The 19,246-nt window shown below is 37.9% G+C and overlaps 1 protein-coding gene across 3 annotated transcripts in view; it reads right to left on the bottom strand.

Moving 5' to 3' along the window:
- Nucleotides 1–19,246, bottom strand: part of CNKSR2 (connector enhancer of kinase suppressor of Ras 2) — a 205,352-nt gene that overhangs the window by 146,298 nt on the left and 39,808 nt on the right. For all 3 annotated transcript variants that reach the window (XM_042867255.1, XM_042867252.1, XM_042867253.1), the window contains exons 3-4: nt 14,331–14,533; nt 4,872–4,959 (exon numbers count right to left, since the gene is read on the bottom strand). In XM_042867255.1, coding sequence (XP_042723189.1) covers nt 4,872–4,959; nt 14,331–14,533 — 291 coding nt within the window. The remainder of the gene's footprint in view (nt 1–4,871; nt 4,960–14,330; nt 14,534–19,246) is intronic.

The raw sequence follows: 19,246 nt of genomic DNA, 5'->3' as shown, positions 1-19,246 counted from the left end.
TCTGACTGCAGCTCAATTCAGTACCAAAGCATGCTTAAATTTAAGCACGTAAATGCTCCTTTTGAATTCAAAGTATGGATTCATGTACTGGACTGCTTCCTAATTGGGAAAGCATGTCAGTTTTGGCAAAGATAAGACTTCTCCAAAAATATTAAATAGTAACATTTGGTCTATTTCATTTCTCACTGAAAAATATACAGAGAAAATTATTTACCTATGACCATAGCAAATCAGTAGTATCATGAATGAGGATGACTTTTAAAAAAAAAAAAAAAAAAAAAAGTGAGCTGATACTCAGTGGCTTCCTGGGAAATACTGCAGTGGTTCATCTTCTAACCTCTTTCTCATTAATAGTCAATACTATTAATGAGAAATACAAATATATATATAATTAATTTCATCGTTATATAGTTAATGAAAACAGATCAGATGGTTCTCACTCCCACTAAAAAGCTGGACAGTGAGTCACAATTACTTCTACAGAAAACAAGCAGTTCAGCCAAGGGCAATACATGTCCTGTATGCTTCCTGTCCTGAAGTACTGACCCTTTTTCACAGCTCAATAAGGACACAACTCACCGTGGGGCAACAGATTAAGAAACACTTTGCACAAGAGCTCTCCATCCCTCAAAATAAGAAAGCAGACAGAGGAGGCAAGAAACTTGGCAAGGACCTGCCAATCAAACTGAGGAAAAAGAAGGTCAAGCACAGGCAGTGGAAACAAGGACATATCACCTGCAAAGATTACAGGGATGCTGTTTGGATGTGCAGAGATGGGATTAGGCATGCATGGAACTGAATTTGGCAAGGGATGTTAAAAACAACAGGAGATTCTATAGGTACATAGGTCAGAAGAGATAGGCCAAAGAGAGCATGCCTCCTTTGATAAATGAAAAAGGAGAACTGGCTACGACAGGTATGGGAGAAGGCTGAGATATTCAGTAAGTTCTTTGCCACAGTTTCCACTGGCAGGCAGGATTCTCATATTTCTCACATCCCTCAACTTCACATCCCTTTCTTGGTGGGAACTGTGGTAGCAAACTCCCCTCACACTGTAAGGGCAGAGCAAGTCCGAGAGAGCCTCACAGACTGGATGCATACAAGTCTATGGAGCCAGACAACATGCATCCCAGGGTCCTAAAGGAACAGGTCAGTGTGGTTGCTGAGCCACTCTCCATCATATTTGAAAAGTTCTAGCTGTCAGGCAAAGTCCCTGATGATTGGAAAAAGGGTAACATCACTTCCATTTATAAAAAGGGAAGAAAGAGGACCTGGGGAACAATGGACTGGTAAGCCTCATCTCTGCCTGAGAAGATCATGGAATAGGTACTCCCAGAATATATGCTGAGGCACGCAAGGCATAAGCAGGTGATCTGAGACAGCCAGCACAATTTCAACAAGGGAAGGTCATGCCTGATCATTCTGGTGGCCTTTGCGATGGAGTGATGGCAATGGTTGACCACAGAAAGGAATCTGATGTCATTTACTTGGACTTCTGCAAGGCCTTTAACATGGTCCTCCACCACATCCTTATCTCTAAATTGGAGAGATACTGATTTGAAGGGTGGACTATTAGGTGGATAAGGAATTGGTTTGAAAGGTCACAGCCAGAGGGTTGTGGTCAATGGTTCTATATCCAGATGAAGGCCAGGAACAAGAAGTGTTCCCCAATCTGTCTGTTTTGGAATCAATACTCTCTAACATCTTTACCAATGACATAGATAATGGGATCAAGTGTACCCTTAGAAAATTTACTTATGACACCAAGTTGAGTGCTGCAGATACAGCAAAGGGATGCCACCCAGAGAGACATTTATAAACTGCAAAGGCAGGCCCTTGTGAACCTAATGAGTTCAACATAGAAAAGTGCAAGGTTTTGCACTTGAGTCAAGGTAATCTCAGATAAGTACAGAGACTGGGAGAAGAACTCCTTGGGAGTACCCCTGAGGAGTACCATAAGCTGAGGAGGGCTTATGGTTCCTAGTAGGGGAACACGAGCCAACAGTGTGCACTTGTAGCCCAGAAAGCCAACAGTATCCTGGGCAGCATCAGAAGAATGATGGCCAACAGGACAAGGGGGGTGATTATTCCTCTTCTATGCCATCATGAGGCCCCATTTGGAGTACTGCATTCAAGTCTGGGGCTTCCAGCTCAAGAAAGAAATCAAGCTTTTAGAGAGGGTCCAGACGAGGGCCACGAAGATGATCAGAGAGCTACAGCACGTCTCCTGTCTAGACAGAATGAAGGAGCTGGGTTTGCTCAGTTTAGAGAAGGCTGTAGGGAAACCTCATTACAGCCTTCCAATAGCTAGAGAGAGATTATACACATGAGCGAAATAAACTTTTCACATAAGTAGATAATAATAGGACAAGGAGGAATGTTTTTAAACTAAACGAGGAAATATTTAGCCACGACGTCAGGGATAAGTTTTTCACTGAGAGGGTGATGAGGTACTGGAACAGGATGCCCAGAGAGGTTGTGGACACTCCATCCCTGGAGGTGTTCAAGGCCAAGTTGGATGGGACCATGGCAACATGATCAAGTATTCGACCTAGAATCTGGCAACTCTATGTGCAGCAGAGGAATTGGAACTTGGTGATCCTTGAGGTCTCTCCCAACCCAAACCATCCTATGATATGATTCTGTATAATCAATAGATATCAAGATGTTATAATCACAATGTAATTGTATAATCAATAGATATCAAGATGTTATAATCACAATATAATCAAGAGAGTTAGGCAAAGTAGACAACGATCACAAAAGAGAATAAGTGGAAGAGCTTACCCTTCAGCTGAGCTCACCACAAAACACCAAGAGAGGTGATCTCCAGAAGAGATCCTTCCCCTCTGGTAGCCAGCTCTTAAATAGGTCTAGGAGGGGTGCAGCCAGGCTCCACCCCTTCCGGCAGCACAGGTGAATTGCCTTCACCTGTGCTCCTCTGGCTGACTCATGGCTCGCCTCAGGTGATCAATCAGAGGTTCAGGCCGTGACTCAGCAGTTCCCATGCAGATTCCATAAATAGCCATCCACAAAAACAAAGGCCTGTGGTCTTCTTCCACAGCCATTGCTGCTGGCATCTCTGTTGCAGTTTGAGACAGAATGAAAATGAGAAGTCTGGCATTGATTGCAAAATGGCCAAAAGCACAAGACTACCAAGACACCCCCCCCTTGTCTCTTGCCCAGGCACCAACATGCACCCTTGCTAATGTGATCTGTGGGGAGGGAGCAGACCACATTCCATTTTGCACACCAGAAAAACATCAATCATATTTGAAAGAAAAATAAAACTAAAAAAAAAAAATCTTCATTTTCCAAATTTGAGCACAGAGGACTAGCAACACTACTCTTCTCTAAATCAGAGAGGAAGCAAACCCAAATAATATTTGGTATTGTATGTATTTATCAAAGCATCAGAGAAAAATGCATTGTTTTTATAAAAGGGAGAGTAGTGTCATCAAACAAACTCACACTAAGGGAACATAGGAGATCATTAGCATAGACCAATTGAGTGACAATAGACCGATACTTCTAACAGCTAGAAAAAAAATTCTCCCTAGCACTCTTAGTCCTACCCAGCCCACCCTCTCCTACTTCTATAATCTCCAGTTTCTTAAGTGCACTCACTTCTGCAAAATTCTCCATATTGGCATTGGCCCTTCCCTCATACTCTTGCTGAACCACCAGGAGAGCCAAGTCTCATCCCTCTGCATGATGGGCACTGCTGCATGCATCTCTCTTCCTCCTCTCAAGCACTGTCTGTTCCAGCACTGAACTGCAGCCCAAAGCAAGTGGATATGCATACAGAGGGAGGGCCAGCAGTTCACAACAGATGGCTGTGACCTGCCCCTGCAGCAGCCAACAGAGAAGAATTTATCCTGACATTTGTCTAGAGAAATGGAATACGAAGCCAACAAGCTGCGTCACAATCTCAGCTGAAGGAGGATAATTTGGGTCCAATAAACATTCCTTGTTCTGCTAGAAATAGTTGCTGTAGATAATCCTAGTGGGTCTTTCCCAAACTTCATGATTCTATGAAATCAAACACCAAAAAACTAGGAAAACAATGATATAAGATAGTACCACATCCCTCCACAGTTATCAATAGTAGACAGATGAGTTGTAACCTCAAAAATACTTGCATCAGAGTACGGGATGATGCTTGACTGAACAGAACTAGTTTAATTTCCCAGGTTATTCTTCCAGCATTTAGCATCAACATCAGAATGAACTCGCAGCAAAGGAGACTTTTCACTTCCCAGCAAAGACAGGGACAGTTCTAAACCACATTAGTGAGAAGAAAAAAAAGGATGTAGTAGGTTCTCTAAAATGTACTCCAAAATGAAGCCCAGTACGAAAGTGTTTCTCAGTGTTAGCTTCTGTATTTCTTAAAGCATGCGCAGAAGTGCATTCTTTATTCTAGCCTAACAGGGACATGTTATCTTTACAGGTGTGTAGATGATATGAGCTGCATGAAGGAGCACATAACAAAGCTCCTCCTCACATACATGCACACCATGTCAAACAGATAGTTAATGAAAATCTCAAGACAAAATACAAGATTTCAAGTATACAAACTATCAAGTATAATTTCAAGTATACTAAACTATTTGACTATACAAATTTATAGTAATGTTATTCAACCCAAGATGAATTTCACTACTGAGATAGGCAGGGAGGACATGAAGGATGCCCAAACTACTATTATAAAATCAGGAAGCGGAATTTTTATAGAGAATTTACAAAGCACAAGTATTTCCTTCTTATTGTTAGACAATAATATAAACAAAGAATAATACATGACAGTGTGCACAAGGTAATGGCCATTTACTATTACAAAAGATTAAATTTCTAAGTAGATGCTCGCATACCTGTTGTACAATTGTTGTCAGCTCCAGACAGAGTTGTATTACATTATTTCTTGTTACAGAGTAATCTGTCACAGCAGCAAAAGGTGATCTAAAAAGAAAGAAGGAAAAAAAAAAAAAGCTCAATGACACTGTCATATATCCACTTGTTTCAGTGGCTCACAATGAACTTAGCGCCCATAGGACTTTTTTAATGCATTTCTTTTCTAGTGATATTAAAAACATGGATAATACTAAAATCTATTATTAAAATTGTAAATTGCAGCATACATATCCACGGAAAATGTTCAACTCTCCTTGTTTTTTCTTCCTTAAGAAGCTTCATTTATAGAAGCATAATTTCTCATAGTCTTCCAGCGCATTCCTGAACTACTTTCACACCCCTAGAAAAAACATTCCACATTGCCTTCGGCAGTTGTTTGGGAACACCATTACTAAGGTGCCATTTTCACCTCTGATATGGATGGTGCACAGATATGAATTGCACCAGGAAAGTATTTCACTGACTCACTGAAATTTCCAGAATCATGTCTGATGTCTAATATAATTACTGGAGGAACTCAGAAGAAGTAAAAGTTTTATCCAAATGAGAATGCCATTTAGAGCCAGAGATGAATCAACACTCAAAAACAGTTACAAAGGCTAAACTGGAGGCACAGCTTAACATCTCCCCACACTGTGCCACAGTCAGAAGTGATCGGTGAAATGAAAAATGTAATCCAGCACTTAAAGAAGTCACCTACATGCATCCTACACCTTAAACGTCATGTCAGAATGCTTTAAATGATTATCTACCTTGTCTAGAAGCTTGCTTATTTTCTGGAGGCACTGCTAAAACATATTTGGTTAGTGAGGCTGGCAGTCCTCTGATTTCTGTATTACAGATCTGTCTTAAAATATAAACACAACTTGATCTATTCTGTGTACTCAAAAAGAAGTCAAACTAGGCAGGGCTGGAATTTTCTGCAAGTGAACAGTTCTACTCCACCAGTGTTGCAAATGAGGCTTTTACAGACATTATTACCATCACAAAGATGACATTTCTCCATAATACACTTGCTTCAAACATTTAAAACAAACAAACAAACAAATAAAAAGGTGGCAAAGTACTGTGTGGAATATAATGTCTGAATAAATTAACAACAGATCATGCAGTATATAGATCAACTATTTGAAGAGAAGTGGCTTTTAAATAATCTGGATCATTTGTCCTTTCCCAATTGTCACAAAATCTCGGAGCATTTATATTCATAAAGAGCTCCTAACTTCCTAATCTAAACCTAAAGACAAGTTGCCAGTACAAAGAACTCTGCTATAAGCATGTCTAAATGAGAACTATGGATACAGTTCTACTGATTCTTAGTAGTTTTCTAGAATTTTTTTCTGTGTGCAGTTACTGAACTGTTAGTACAGGCAGATTTTGCCAACAAGCCCATGTGAATTTTATCTTGTTCTAGTGCTCTCTTTCTTTTCCAGAATTTTAAATCCTGCCCTGATGGTTCAAAAAATGACATGAACTCTGAGGTGCATAAAGACAAGCAGCTTTAATTTGATGTAATACATTATACAACAAAAATATATTTTTTCTACCTTTATTTTCTAGGGAATTTAAAAATAAAATTACAGAAATAAGAAGTCTGGCAGAGTTTAAGAACCATATAAGCAAGCAGACAGTAGAATCTTGATACGTAGCATGTAGATAAGCTCTGAAAGGTGCCTGACAAAAGCCATTTGACACAGAGCTATAATCAAAATTGAAAATGCAAGTTTTAAACTGTACAGTACATACAAACTACATAGCAGGTTTACCTACAGTTACAGAGTATTACTGAAGTTCAGTTGATATGAGAGCTTATTAAAGGATGAAAGCTGACTGTATTTCTTGGTAATGAACAATCATCGTGTTTTAAAAAATAAAAATAAAAAAATAGTGCATTAGCCAAAATGTACAAAAACACCCTTTTTCCCCTTTTAAAATTGTGGCTGTCGAGGTTTTAAATCTACCTGAAACCTTTAAAAAGGTCATGTTAACTTATGAACTCATTTTTTCTTAAAATGAATGAAATCAAACCAGCAAATGGCATTCTTTTACTTTAAGTATGGATGTTAATACAATTTGATCCTCAAATTACACAACTGGAATCTATTTGATATTTCAAAGCCTCCAGCACTGCTCTAAACAAAATCGCATGGTAGGCTTTGGCTTCTAAAACTGTATGATTTTCTCTCATACTTTTACAATTTAGTAGGTTTCATGGTTCATGAGGAAAATAATGACATTTTTACCATCATTGCTCTTAGTGAAGAACGTTAGAAATGCCCCAAATAAATTTTAAAGAGGAGGCAAAGAGACTGAGACATTACTCATTTTTATTACACTGAGGTTTACACAGTGAAGATTTACTGAAAACAGCATGGAAAGAAGTGACACATGGGTGGCAGCAGAAGGGAGAAGCTTCCTAAGAAACATAATCCTTATTAAAATATTTTGAGAACTGATTAATTACTTGGAAGGATAAGATGACAGGTCCTTGTTTCCTATGGAAGAGATAAGCAGTCCTCAAGCTACCTCTTCTGTAGTTCTCTGTAGCTAATAAACTGATTCTCACATGGCAGTCTCCGCCAATGCTTCTATGGGATATTGCTACAAATTGGACCACTAAAATTGAAATTCCCTCTTCACTCTCTCCCCACTTCAGTCCACTTCACTGGAGGTAATCGGCACACACATGGACTATTGCAGTAGGCAACTAGGATAGCAAAAACAAAAGCCTCTCCAAGTATATTTACTGTCAAAGGATACTTATTTTGGTAATACATCCTGAACCTCAATTTCAACCATGAAAGTCCAGCAAGACTTGATATAACAAAGCAGTTTCAACATAAACATCAATAGAATAGTCATTATGGAATTGCTGATTTCATAATAGACACACTGTGAAACACCAAAAACTCCTCTTCATTAATATCTGATTTTAAAATGCATTGTTTCAATACAGTACAGAATTATTGACAGGTCAAACAGAAGTGAAGATAAATCCTACATACACCTTTTCAATTGGCTACTCCAGCACCTTCCTTCTCAAGAGTTTAAAAACATACCGAATTAGAGGAATTCCTTGTTTAATCAGACCACTTATCTCCACTTTAAAAATATATATGTATTTCTTAAATGGTCTGAACCATTTCCATCAACCTCTAGATTTTATTATTTTCTTTCAAAAGTCTTTTGAGTTCCTTGGACCTTCAATTCTCAGGTACTTCATATGATTACATAGAAGCAAATTCCCTGTGAATAACTACAATATTCAACATGCATTTTGTTCAATTTAGCGTTCTTTAAATTAAATAAGAACTAAAAACTATCCTGGTATAAAGGCTACATGCTGTCCCACTTCCTGCTGTGGCATGATCCTTTGCCTTTCACTACCTTGTTTCTCACAGGCTTTTCAAAATCTTTTCCATATACGTTTCCATATTCATTGAACCCTCTTCTCAGTTCCTCTTAAAAATTCATTATTTCTTCCCTCAAAAACTCACAGATCTTTTCCTTTTTGCCACATGCACATGAAACGCCTTCATAATTCTACAGCACATTCATGTTTCATGACCATGCATGCTAGTGACGCGAGGGAGCCTCTTAATTCTTCCATTATGTGTACCCACATTGTGAACCTGCACCATGCTAGACTTCATATACTCGTATTCATGTGTTGTAGACTGAAAGCCACTTGACAGAAAGTGCATTATTTGTGGGGTGAATCACTGAAATGTGGTTTCTCTTTATTTGGGTTTTCATTTGTTTTCCCAGTGCCATCCTTGCACAAACCAGATCTACCTTGTCAAGTAATAATCAAGCACAGCTAACAGTACCATACTGAGTCCCTTAAAGAGGAGGCCTCAAACTAGTAACAGCTTTTGTAAGTAAGAAGTTAGATGCTTGCAAACATTCAAGCCTAATTCTCCCAATAAATGGTCCTCTTTACTTACAATTACAGAAGAGTCACACAATAGACACAAATGAGGCTCATTCACTGAGAACAATGAGATGAAGAAATCCAACAAGACATGTTTCACCTACAGTGTAAGAAAATGCATGCACTGTGTCACCATGGTGAAAAGAGGGATAGTCATATATGAGCGGGAAATGCATTCTCCTAGCACAGTACTTTCATGCAAAGCATATTAAAAGAGTGTGCTGAAGGTGACCACCTAGAATTATTCATATGTAAACAAAAGCATCTACGTAATTGCAGGCTATACTCTGTGCATAACAAAGAATCAGTGAACAGGCTGTCTGTTCTGCTATCCAGACTTATGCACTGAAGCATCCAAATGTCCATAACTTCAGGCACAGATTAGAGCCTACCTTAACAGGACTGAAGTATACATACAAGTGCTTTGCTAAATATTAGCACATTTAGGACCATGACAAAACAACTTACTAACCTGGGGTTCAGAGTGAAAGAATTATACCTCATCATTCTGTGACTGCCCACAAAAGCTGAGCTAAGATATCAGGAATGTCTTTTATTCTGAAATTTTACATTTTGTTACTTCTCTCAGCAATTTGACCTGCCTCTTTTATAGGACCAACAATTTCTATTTGCAGTAGGACTTTTTGTTCGTTCATGTACCGTTTTGCTCACGTATCAGACCAGAGATAGCAATGGTAAATTAATCAAACTCGTGCATATTTGTCAGCCTGCCAATTTTTCTCCAGCCACAACTCTGAAAGACTGGAACTCGAAAGCTATTTCCACAAGATATCTTTGCTCCTATTACTTCGACTTCAGCCTAATCCATAGCAGCAGTTTAAGATTTTATGGGGATATATGCCAGGGTGAAAAACAAGGGGTACAAGAGCACTGCTGTGAAAGTCACACCAAATAGCTGCCCTAACAGACAGCTGAGTCAAAAAGTACAATTTAAAAAAAAAAAAAAAAAAAAAGTCCAGTGTTCTCTGGCAAATCCTAATCCATGACCATGAAAATCTATAACACCATACCACATGCAAAACTTTCTAGTAGTTGATCATATTTTCTTAATTTTTTAGAAAACAAATGAGATGTGAGAACAGCACAAGAGCTCAGTCTTAATCATAAAGGTACTTATAAGCTGCACTAAACTCCAAACTCAAAAAAGCTCTGGATAGTTTTCTGAAAACACTGCGTCACTAGTTTTCATTTCATACTTCCCTCTGGACAAAAGCTTTGAAGTTTTCACTGTTGTCACTGAAGACGCAAGTGAAATACAAAAAAAAGTAGCTTGATTATCAACATAGAGTGAATTCATAGTGCTTTCAGTTCAATAAAGCCTCAAATGAATGGCACATAATTTAGAAATTTCACAGAGGCAGTGAACACAGATGCACACACAAAGCAACACTCATAAAAGTGGTTTTATGTAGGACTGTAGGTGCATAAGAATAAAACATTACCTGGGATTGAAATAAATAAATACATCTAATTTCTGTTTAATTGCACAGGTACCACTGGACACAGTACTGTACAGAAAAATACACTTCTGTGAGGCCAGAGATAGCTTTAAACCATAAAATTGGTTTATTCATGCTTTGAATCCACAGTAATGGACTCGCAACAGTAATTCTACTTTAATCATACATTAAAGATTTTCTTTCTCTGGTATACCTTAAGTTTAAGTTTGGCTTGAGGGACTTCTACCTCCTACCTCAATTCTGATTTTTAGATAACTTGAATGCATTTTTCAATTGCGTTTTTCCTTCATGTTTTCTAATGATTTTCTTTAACTATTCAGTTTATTTTTCAGTTGCTTAACAGTACTCATCTTCCTCTTGCATTTATATCAAATAATCAATTTGCAGAGAAGTAAATTGCCCAACTTTGAAGGCAATATTACGTGCACCGTTATTCAGAGGATACAAAGAAACACATTCACGATAACTGTTGTACATAATCTCAGCAAATAAAGTATATTGTATAGAAAGCACTGAGGTTTCAACCTCTTCAGGCTGAAGTGCATGAACCTTGTAAAATACAGAAGAATTTCCAGGAACCCAGTACACCAAAGAAAAGAAAGATTCAGAACGATAGCATCAATTACTATTTCAAAGATTACAAGATACAAGAACTACAGGAACAAAGACTGAAAATAATAACTATCATCTAGCTTGAAGTCTGGATCTCCTGGACAGCTCCCCTCTTATTATTATCTAATTCCTAAGAAGTATCACTTCACAGCAGAGACATTTAGACGCCAAGTCATTCAGAACAGCAGACAAATAGTTTGTTGCTACAGTGTAGAGTATGTATTTCCATCAGCTTAAGAGCTAAGTTGTGTGTCAAGTGGAAATACATCATGCTTTCAGAAAAGACTCTCAAGATTTTCAAGGAAGCTCAAATCTAAGCACCCAGATGGCTTGCAAAAAAATTGAAGATTAGGGAAGGAGCATAAAATAAAAATTATTAAGACAAAATATTTTTCTGAAGATTTTGTGCTTTGAGAGAGTAAAGGGAAATTGAAATGAGTCTAAAAAGCTTAAGGACATAATCTATTTGCGTGATGACAATTTCTTTGCAGAACATAATTACTAGGGAGTCATTTTATGCTCCTAAAAATTCTCAGCCAATTTCCTTTGAAAACAGCTAGAATTCTCTGCTGAAATTTCCAGTTCCTTAGTGAAATTAATCTTGAAGACCTTAAAACCTCAGCTATAGTAAAAACTATCATATTTACCTCAGCTCAGTAAAAGCTATCTTAATTTCCAATAAAAACCTCTATCTGTGACATACATCTGAAAGTACAGCTGCTACAAGCAGAGGCCTGGAACAAAGAGCATTCTTAGATCAGCTCCATACAGTGCCACTATAAGAGCCACAGTGAAAGTAACTCAGCAAATCACAACTTCTACAGTCTGTTTGATAATTGTACCTGGCCTCATGTATCATGGCCATTATAAGCAGTGAACATCCTATGGAAACATCATAAAGGGAGGGCTTGCTTGAGCAGCTGGCAAAGCACGACTCATATGCTATCATCATCATTCCCCACGCATAAAAAAACCTCATCATTGCATTTCTAGGCAATGTGAAGCTGCTACTGGCTGCATTTTCCCTGTGTGACCTGTGAGGCAAATCGACACCAGGACAATGGAGAATGGATGTTACTACAGAGTGGATAACCCTAATAACCAATTTATACCTCCAAATGGTTTTCTCTTCCCTCTCATACCCTACAGATGGAACTGGTGTTAGGCACCAACCAAAAGAATTCAGATTTGGCCCAGATTTTATAGCAATAGCTGTGCAGAATGAAATTAAATCCACGTTCCTGACTTCAGATATTTAATATCCAAAATCTTACTATCTCCCCCTAGTGGCCCCAACATCTGCTCAGAAAAAAATGTAATTAGCAGAATGCTGTTGTACTTCAGATGTTCCATCTTCCTGAGAAAGATACATTCATTGGCCTGCTCTCACTCCAGCTTGGGGATTTCACAAAAAAGGAAGAACAAACCTAAACAAGAAAGCTTCACATTCTCATAAATCAGAATCGACTTAAAATGTTACAGAAAACATTTGGCAGCACTACATGTTTAGGCTACGCAGAACATTAGAGGCACTTTCTCAGAAATCTGAATAAAATTAATACATTGCTTCAAGGAAGCCTCATTTGCACGCTAAACACAACACTGCTAAAAGCTTTCACCATTGTTGCCTTAATTTTTAATTTCTTGGAACTCCTTGGTTTGATCAGCTTCAGATAAATGCATAAGTCATTTTGCATTTCATTTGAGAGTAGGATTCACGTACACTTAAAAAAAACCAAAACATTTCAGAGATCTTTCTTCACCAACACTACAACTAACCAGTTTACAGGAATACATTCACACATTAACACTCAGATGCAAGCAATTCTTTTTTTTTTTTTTTTTTTTTAATTTTACTGTTATTTGATCAGCCTTCCAGAAAAAAACAAACTAGTTGGCAGAACAATAACTTTTTTCCAGTGTTAAATATACATGAAAATCTACTTTTTAATTTCAGACTATTGAATGCAAAATATTATTTCCAATTCTTTATCCATTGTCCACAATTTAGATGAGAAAACAATCAAGGTCTTTTCTAAATGGAACAAAGTCCCAAACACTGATGTGCTTATGCAGAACATGATTTCATACTATTCCTTCTGTTTTAAAACTCAGAATGACATGCTATTCTCTGCCAAAAATTGTTTGCAGAAAAAAAAAAAAAAAAACAACACGAGGACTACAGGTCTTCCAGGTCAAAGCAATAGGTTAGAGGTAAAGCTAAAAACAAATTCCCAATTCTTCAACTTCCAGTACCTAACTCTTCCTACAAAGCTTAATCATTTCTCTGCATATCTAATGTTATGTGCCTAGGCAGAAATGCAAGAGCACATCTTCAATTTTGAAATCTAAGGGAAGGCTAGAAAGGAAGGTAGAAACTCTGGTAGTTGGAGTCTACTGAATAAAAGAGTTTAAATTTCAGTTAGGAAATGGAAGAGATTCCTGTTTCACCTTACCCTTTCATAGGGAAATCAATTATGGGACAGGAGCCATCAATTAGATACAACACAGCAAAACCCAGAGAAGTAAACCAAAACAGCTCTATTGGATTCTAAGAACTACACAAAACTCGTACTCTGAAAAAACTTCAGCTGCTGGGTAAAAAAAAAATTAGATACTCACTAAAGACACATCTTGCAAATCAGGGTAAGCATTTTATTTTTCATGATAAAAATGCACTGTGATGCATTCTCATAAAGACAGGGAGACTCATTTCAACCACTTCAGGAGTTTACATGACCATCTTAAATACCCGCTTATGACTATTTCTATCACTAGAAAATTATCAATGCAGGTATACTAAAGGAGAGCAGTTAACCCTGCTCTCACATATTTTCTAGCTAATAAAATAAGAATATAAGCCCATTTCAGCTGCATCTACAGTTCTGAGGTATTTCACTGCAGTTCAAAAAAAAAAACAAAAAACAAAACAAAACAAAAAAGCACCAACAGTAATTAAAAACACAACCAACATAAACTGCAAGACCACACACACACACAGTAAAAGTCTATATTTACACATACATTATGAAACGTATGACTACAGTTTCGTCAGTTTGATTTTGTCAGAGCAAAGAATCTGATTTATGCAGGTCAATGTATTATTCTATATTCTTAACGAAATATGCAAAAATCCTAATCATGTCAGCCTGGTGCTATGCTGTATTTCCAGAAATGTGTAGGATTGCAGAGAATTTGGAAGCATTGTAATGTTATCAGAATCATGTACTGACAGTTAAATAACAAGGAAAAAAAAACTGCCACAAAGTTCTTCTTAGAATTTGTGAGTGGATTCTGCTACTGTGTAAATGTCTACGTTACGTTTTGTAAAGAGGCTGGGTTTTCAGCACGTCCATGAACTGGTTACCTGTGACACATATGGGATATTTTACCTGTCCAACCAAGCCAGGAGACTTTTAGCAGCTCCAATGAGATCCACTACTGATGTCAGAAAATCATTTGGTAATTTGCGGCTGGTCCTTCCATCATAGTGACCACTTCTCCTCCTCCCAGTGATGAAGTTCTGCAGATTTTTGGCAGATGCATTCAGTTTGTGTGAAAGAGTTTTCAGATTTTCTGTTTCCAAACCATAGTTCTGAAATTAAAATAGAAAAAAAAAAAAACAGAAAAAGAAACTTAGCCGTGCTACTGAACATGAAGTACTGAGAACAGCAAGACTGATCTCCTTCAAAACTTAACCATTCCCAATAATTAAGGTATAAATATACCCACTCATTAGATTTTAAATGTATGGCATGTTCTGTTTCTAAAGTGCATAAAAATAGAACAAAAGAAGAACAAAATTATGAGTGATCTTTTAGATGGTTTAAGTGAGCTAAGAAAAAAACCATCTCTTTCTAGTCTGGAGAATTGATTTTCCAAGCAGTAGACCCAGTAGTTCTCTCAGTAAATCTGACAGTTACAGAGCAGCCCCTTCTGCCTTCAGTCTCACTGATTCCTAAGACCATGTAAGAAAAGAGGGCTTGCAATTAGCAAAATCGAACAGTATGAACACAGCGTAATATCAGATTGCTTTTCTTGGAAGCATGTTTATTACCTTTTTTTTTAATTCTTGTTAGCAGCAGAAGACCAGCATAATCACAGACCAAAGAACACAGTGCTACTTTGCTCAAAGTCTGTCTTGCCCATTTAGAGCTGTAAACTTTGCTTCCACTTAAGACACAGTTCCTTAAGCTGAAATTACAGTCCTCTACTATGCAGCAGATACAAAAACAATTTTGCAGAAATATTAACAAATACTACTTGAAAATCCTTCAAATGCACTGAAATGGCACTAGTGAATATCCTAATTTAATGTTCTATTACAATTTATTACAGAAACAATTTGATAATTCTAAAATAGATGTTTTCCTCACAAAAGCAAAGAGTACTAGCATTATTTAAAAAGAGATCTTTTCTTCCTATTTTAAATAAATATGCAACTGTGGAGACTTGAGCTTATCATTACCACAAGAGATGGGACTGCTAAAAGTGCTCCTTGCCTAAAATACATCACAGGGTTATGATGTGGCATGGCTACAATTTCATCTGAGATAAGAGCTACTTGCTACTAACCAAGGTGGATGAAGCGGGATGCAAAAAAACTGCCTCAGCTACACACAAAAAAAAACCATTTCCTAACAACACTCCCTCTCTCTCATCCCAGACTCCCTGGTTTGGTCACCATACTAATCTGTCTATGAGAAGGGATGTGTTTACCAATTCCAGTCTAAGACTACTGAAGCTTATTACTGTGATTATTTTTTTTTTTTTTCCTACAGGCAAGGATTTTTTTTTTCCTCTCTTGTCTGTAGAAAAAAAAAAAATTAAAAAAAAGATTATTTCCAGCAGTTGTCATTCTCCTAATCCACACCATTTACTAAATCAACTTATCTACTCTTTAATTATATAGGGACTCCAGGAAGATTACACTGTCATAAGACCCAGTAAACACAGAGCCCCTAACCCTTCCACAGTCCTAATCCCAGGACAATGCTGAAATACTGCGGAAAACAGAGACTTCAGAATATGGCTTGGATGTATCTCCCACCCACATCCTTTCGATACCTGTAAATTGAACACACTTAATAAGGAGTCACTACAATGTCAGTCATCTTTCCCACTTCGGGACTCAGCTTAAGAGGGAAACAAGCACATGCTAAGATTGCATTTTAAAAATCTCTACTGCAATATCTGAGAACATCGTATTTTAGCTAACAAATGGCTTTGTGGGAATGTTTATAACTGCACAGTTTCTGTGTAGGCACTGTCCGTTGCCACCTCATTCAGTTTCCAATTAGACAGTCGGTGCATTTGGGCAATGACTTTAAATATTCTATAGCAATTATACAACAGATAGAATTAGGCTATAAATTAAAAATTTACAAGATGAAAACAATAGATTAGGAAAGAAAAGTAAAAGATACTTTGTTGTGCAGTTAAGCGGCTCGTAATTAATAACTTATTAAATCCGCCCAAATTAAAGAGATAAACATCAAATAAAAACAAATTTGCTTTTCCTGCAGTTTTCTGCGGTTGCTGTGGTTGAAAGAGCTTGATGAAGATGTAAGGCTCAGGAATAAGCTGGAACAACAATAAATAGAACAAGTTTTTTTTAATTTCCCTTCTTCTTGAGCATCTAGCTTGTTTGGGTGAAGTAATTAATCAGAAAAGAAATTAAGTCTACTCTGTACAAAAAATATGTCATGGGAAGTTTCTTACAGATCACCTTTCTTGAGCAAACTCAGAAAAGCAAGCCTACCACAAGACAACATGTATTTACAGTGATGCTCACATTCCCAAACACTGAGAGGAATGACTGCAAGCTACAGCCCTGTCGTAGGTCTCCTCATGAAATGTCCTTCTTTCTGATGCACAGAAAAGCAGAATTTCTTAATTAAGGTGTTTGTCAGTGGGAAGCCAGTGGTTATCCAAATACTGTGCTCACATTCACCCTCAGCAACTTGAGTTCTGTCACACAGCACCTCTAACTCTTGTCGCACTCCAGGTGCCTCAGTATTACTGTAGCTTTCACAACAGGGCCTGTATTTCAAGTTTCCTAATCCCGTGGCACCATTCCTTCTGTAATCCAGGGGAAAGTGCTGGAAGGGCTGCCACAAGCCATGCCAACCAAGGGCGCACTGATCCCGAGCCAAAGCTGGGCACAGGGCCCACAGATGGATGCCTACGCCACAGATGGATGTCCATGCCAAGGCCCAGGCTTCAACCTGAAGCTCTCCCTTGACAGCCCTGAATTACTTCACCTCTTTTTTCCTCCATCCTCCTCTCTGCTGCCTGACCTGCACCTTGCCAGTTCAGAGAGGCGAGCAGTGGGTAGCACCCAGCAATGATGGGCTGTGCCTACTGCAGCAGAAGCTCAGGTCAAAAACACCCAGGCCTCAAGTCCCAGCAGAAAGAAAATCATCAGTAAAACTAAAACAGTGAGCAAGACAGTCAAAAAAGTATTCTGTGACAGAATAACAGGACACATTTGCATATATGCTTCTTTAGAAAAGCAGCTCCTATAAAAGCTTAGTAGTCTCATTGATGTTTCAAGTGATGACCACATACAAATGTATTCTCTTTCCTTTTTGAGACATCTTTTTTCACACTCAGATACATGGAAATGAAGGGACAATGTTAATGACCACAAAGTCTGTGTCCAGATACATTCACCAATACTTCATGTTTTCTTACTGCAAAAAACAGAGGGGTTCAGTTGGTATCTAAGCTGCATTCAATTTAATCATTCATTAGGAATGGTGCTGGTTTTGGCACAGCCTCCACCTGCAGTATGAGACAGATATAGGCAGGGGTGTAAAACAGATATAAATTTCATGCAGAGTAATACAACGGCTGCTCTGAAAGTAAAGCCTCCTATTTTAATATGTTGGCCCATGTCAGAGGCGGGTGTTGGTGGTATGGCAAGAAGAGGCTGAATCTTCCAAACAATATTATGCTATATTGTGTTGCTGCATGACAGAAGGCAGCAGAGAGGCAGTCTGACACAATCACATCTGACATGGAAGTACAGATGAAGAAAAGAGGTGGAACTGAATTCCTCCATGCAGAAAAGACTGTACCCGCTGACATTGACACTTGCATAATGTTGATAGAAACCCAACAGTGGCTGCAAGCACAGTGAATCAGTAGGTGGTGTTTCAGCAGTAGCAACAGCAGATCACCTCCACTAATGCAAATTTTTATAAGCTCAACATGCAGACTCTCATTCACTGCTTGTGAAAGTACATAGCTAATGGTGGTGACTATGAAAAAAAAAAAAAAAAAAAAAAAAAAAAAAAAAAAAAAAAAAAAAAAAGAGGCTTTCTTTAACGGAAAATTTGCTCTATCAAGTAGAGTTATTGTGCTCTTTGTAGTTCTGGTAGTTTCCATAGAGGCATTACTTTTGGAGCAAGGTACATATTTTTGGGCAGCTCTGTTTAAAGAAGCCTTCAATGAGAAGGCTCCTAGAACAGCAGCCAAGCTAACAAAATCCCCACTTGATATATCACTAATATTTCCAGTCCTCATTAAAATAAAAAAAATAAAAAAATCTAACGTGTCACGTGTTTCAATACTGGGGAAAAGGTTGTTCAAATAATTACTGCCAAGTTCGGTCATACTTTATATGCGATCAAATACTATTAATAATATGCTTCTTGTAGACATACAGTGTTTATCTCTAAGCAACGTAAAAAGATAATTGCAGGCAAAGATGACAATTCTTTTGTTTTTCCCTACTCTGTATTTAGCCTGCACTAACGCAAGTTATAGTGTCATTAGCCAAGATAAACTTATAGTCATTGAAAGAAGCATAAAGCAACCTGTGTGCTTGTAGAGATTACTAGCAGTAAGGCAAATCTATACGTCTGCTTTCTCAATGAGGAGCCGCAAAGGAAGAGTACCTTTAGAGACACCACACCTGAACAGAAATGGCTCTAATGGCATTTTTTCTCACAATCACAAAACAAGAACTTGATGAAGCTTAAGTGTAATAGCTTGTCAGCAGGTGTTTGAAAGAAAGGTGGTGGGAACTATTAATAGGCATTTTACCTACTAATTACTTTTCTGTGGATTCACATGGTAGTGATGAATTGTAGCTCTTTTCTTTGCATGCTGACAAGTAGCAGCTGTAATCACTAGTGATTAATTTTGATTATTTTTTATTGGTGGGGAAAGCCAGCCTAGCCCTCTCTCTCTGCCCATCCATCCTTGCATCAGCATCACAGGCTAGAAAGAGAGTTAAGTTACCAAACTTTGGAAGTGAAATGAACATTTGGGGGCAAGTTTGATCAATAACTAAAAAATA

Source organism: Lagopus leucura, unplaced genomic scaffold, assembly GCF_019238085.1.
Source record: "Lagopus leucura isolate 7727_CA_CO unplaced genomic scaffold, USGS_WTPT01 Super-Scaffold_100001, whole genome shotgun sequence".
Lineage (NCBI taxonomy): Eukaryota > Metazoa > Chordata > Aves > Galliformes > Phasianidae > Lagopus > Lagopus leucura.
This window is presented reverse-complemented; position numbering and strand designations above follow the sequence as displayed.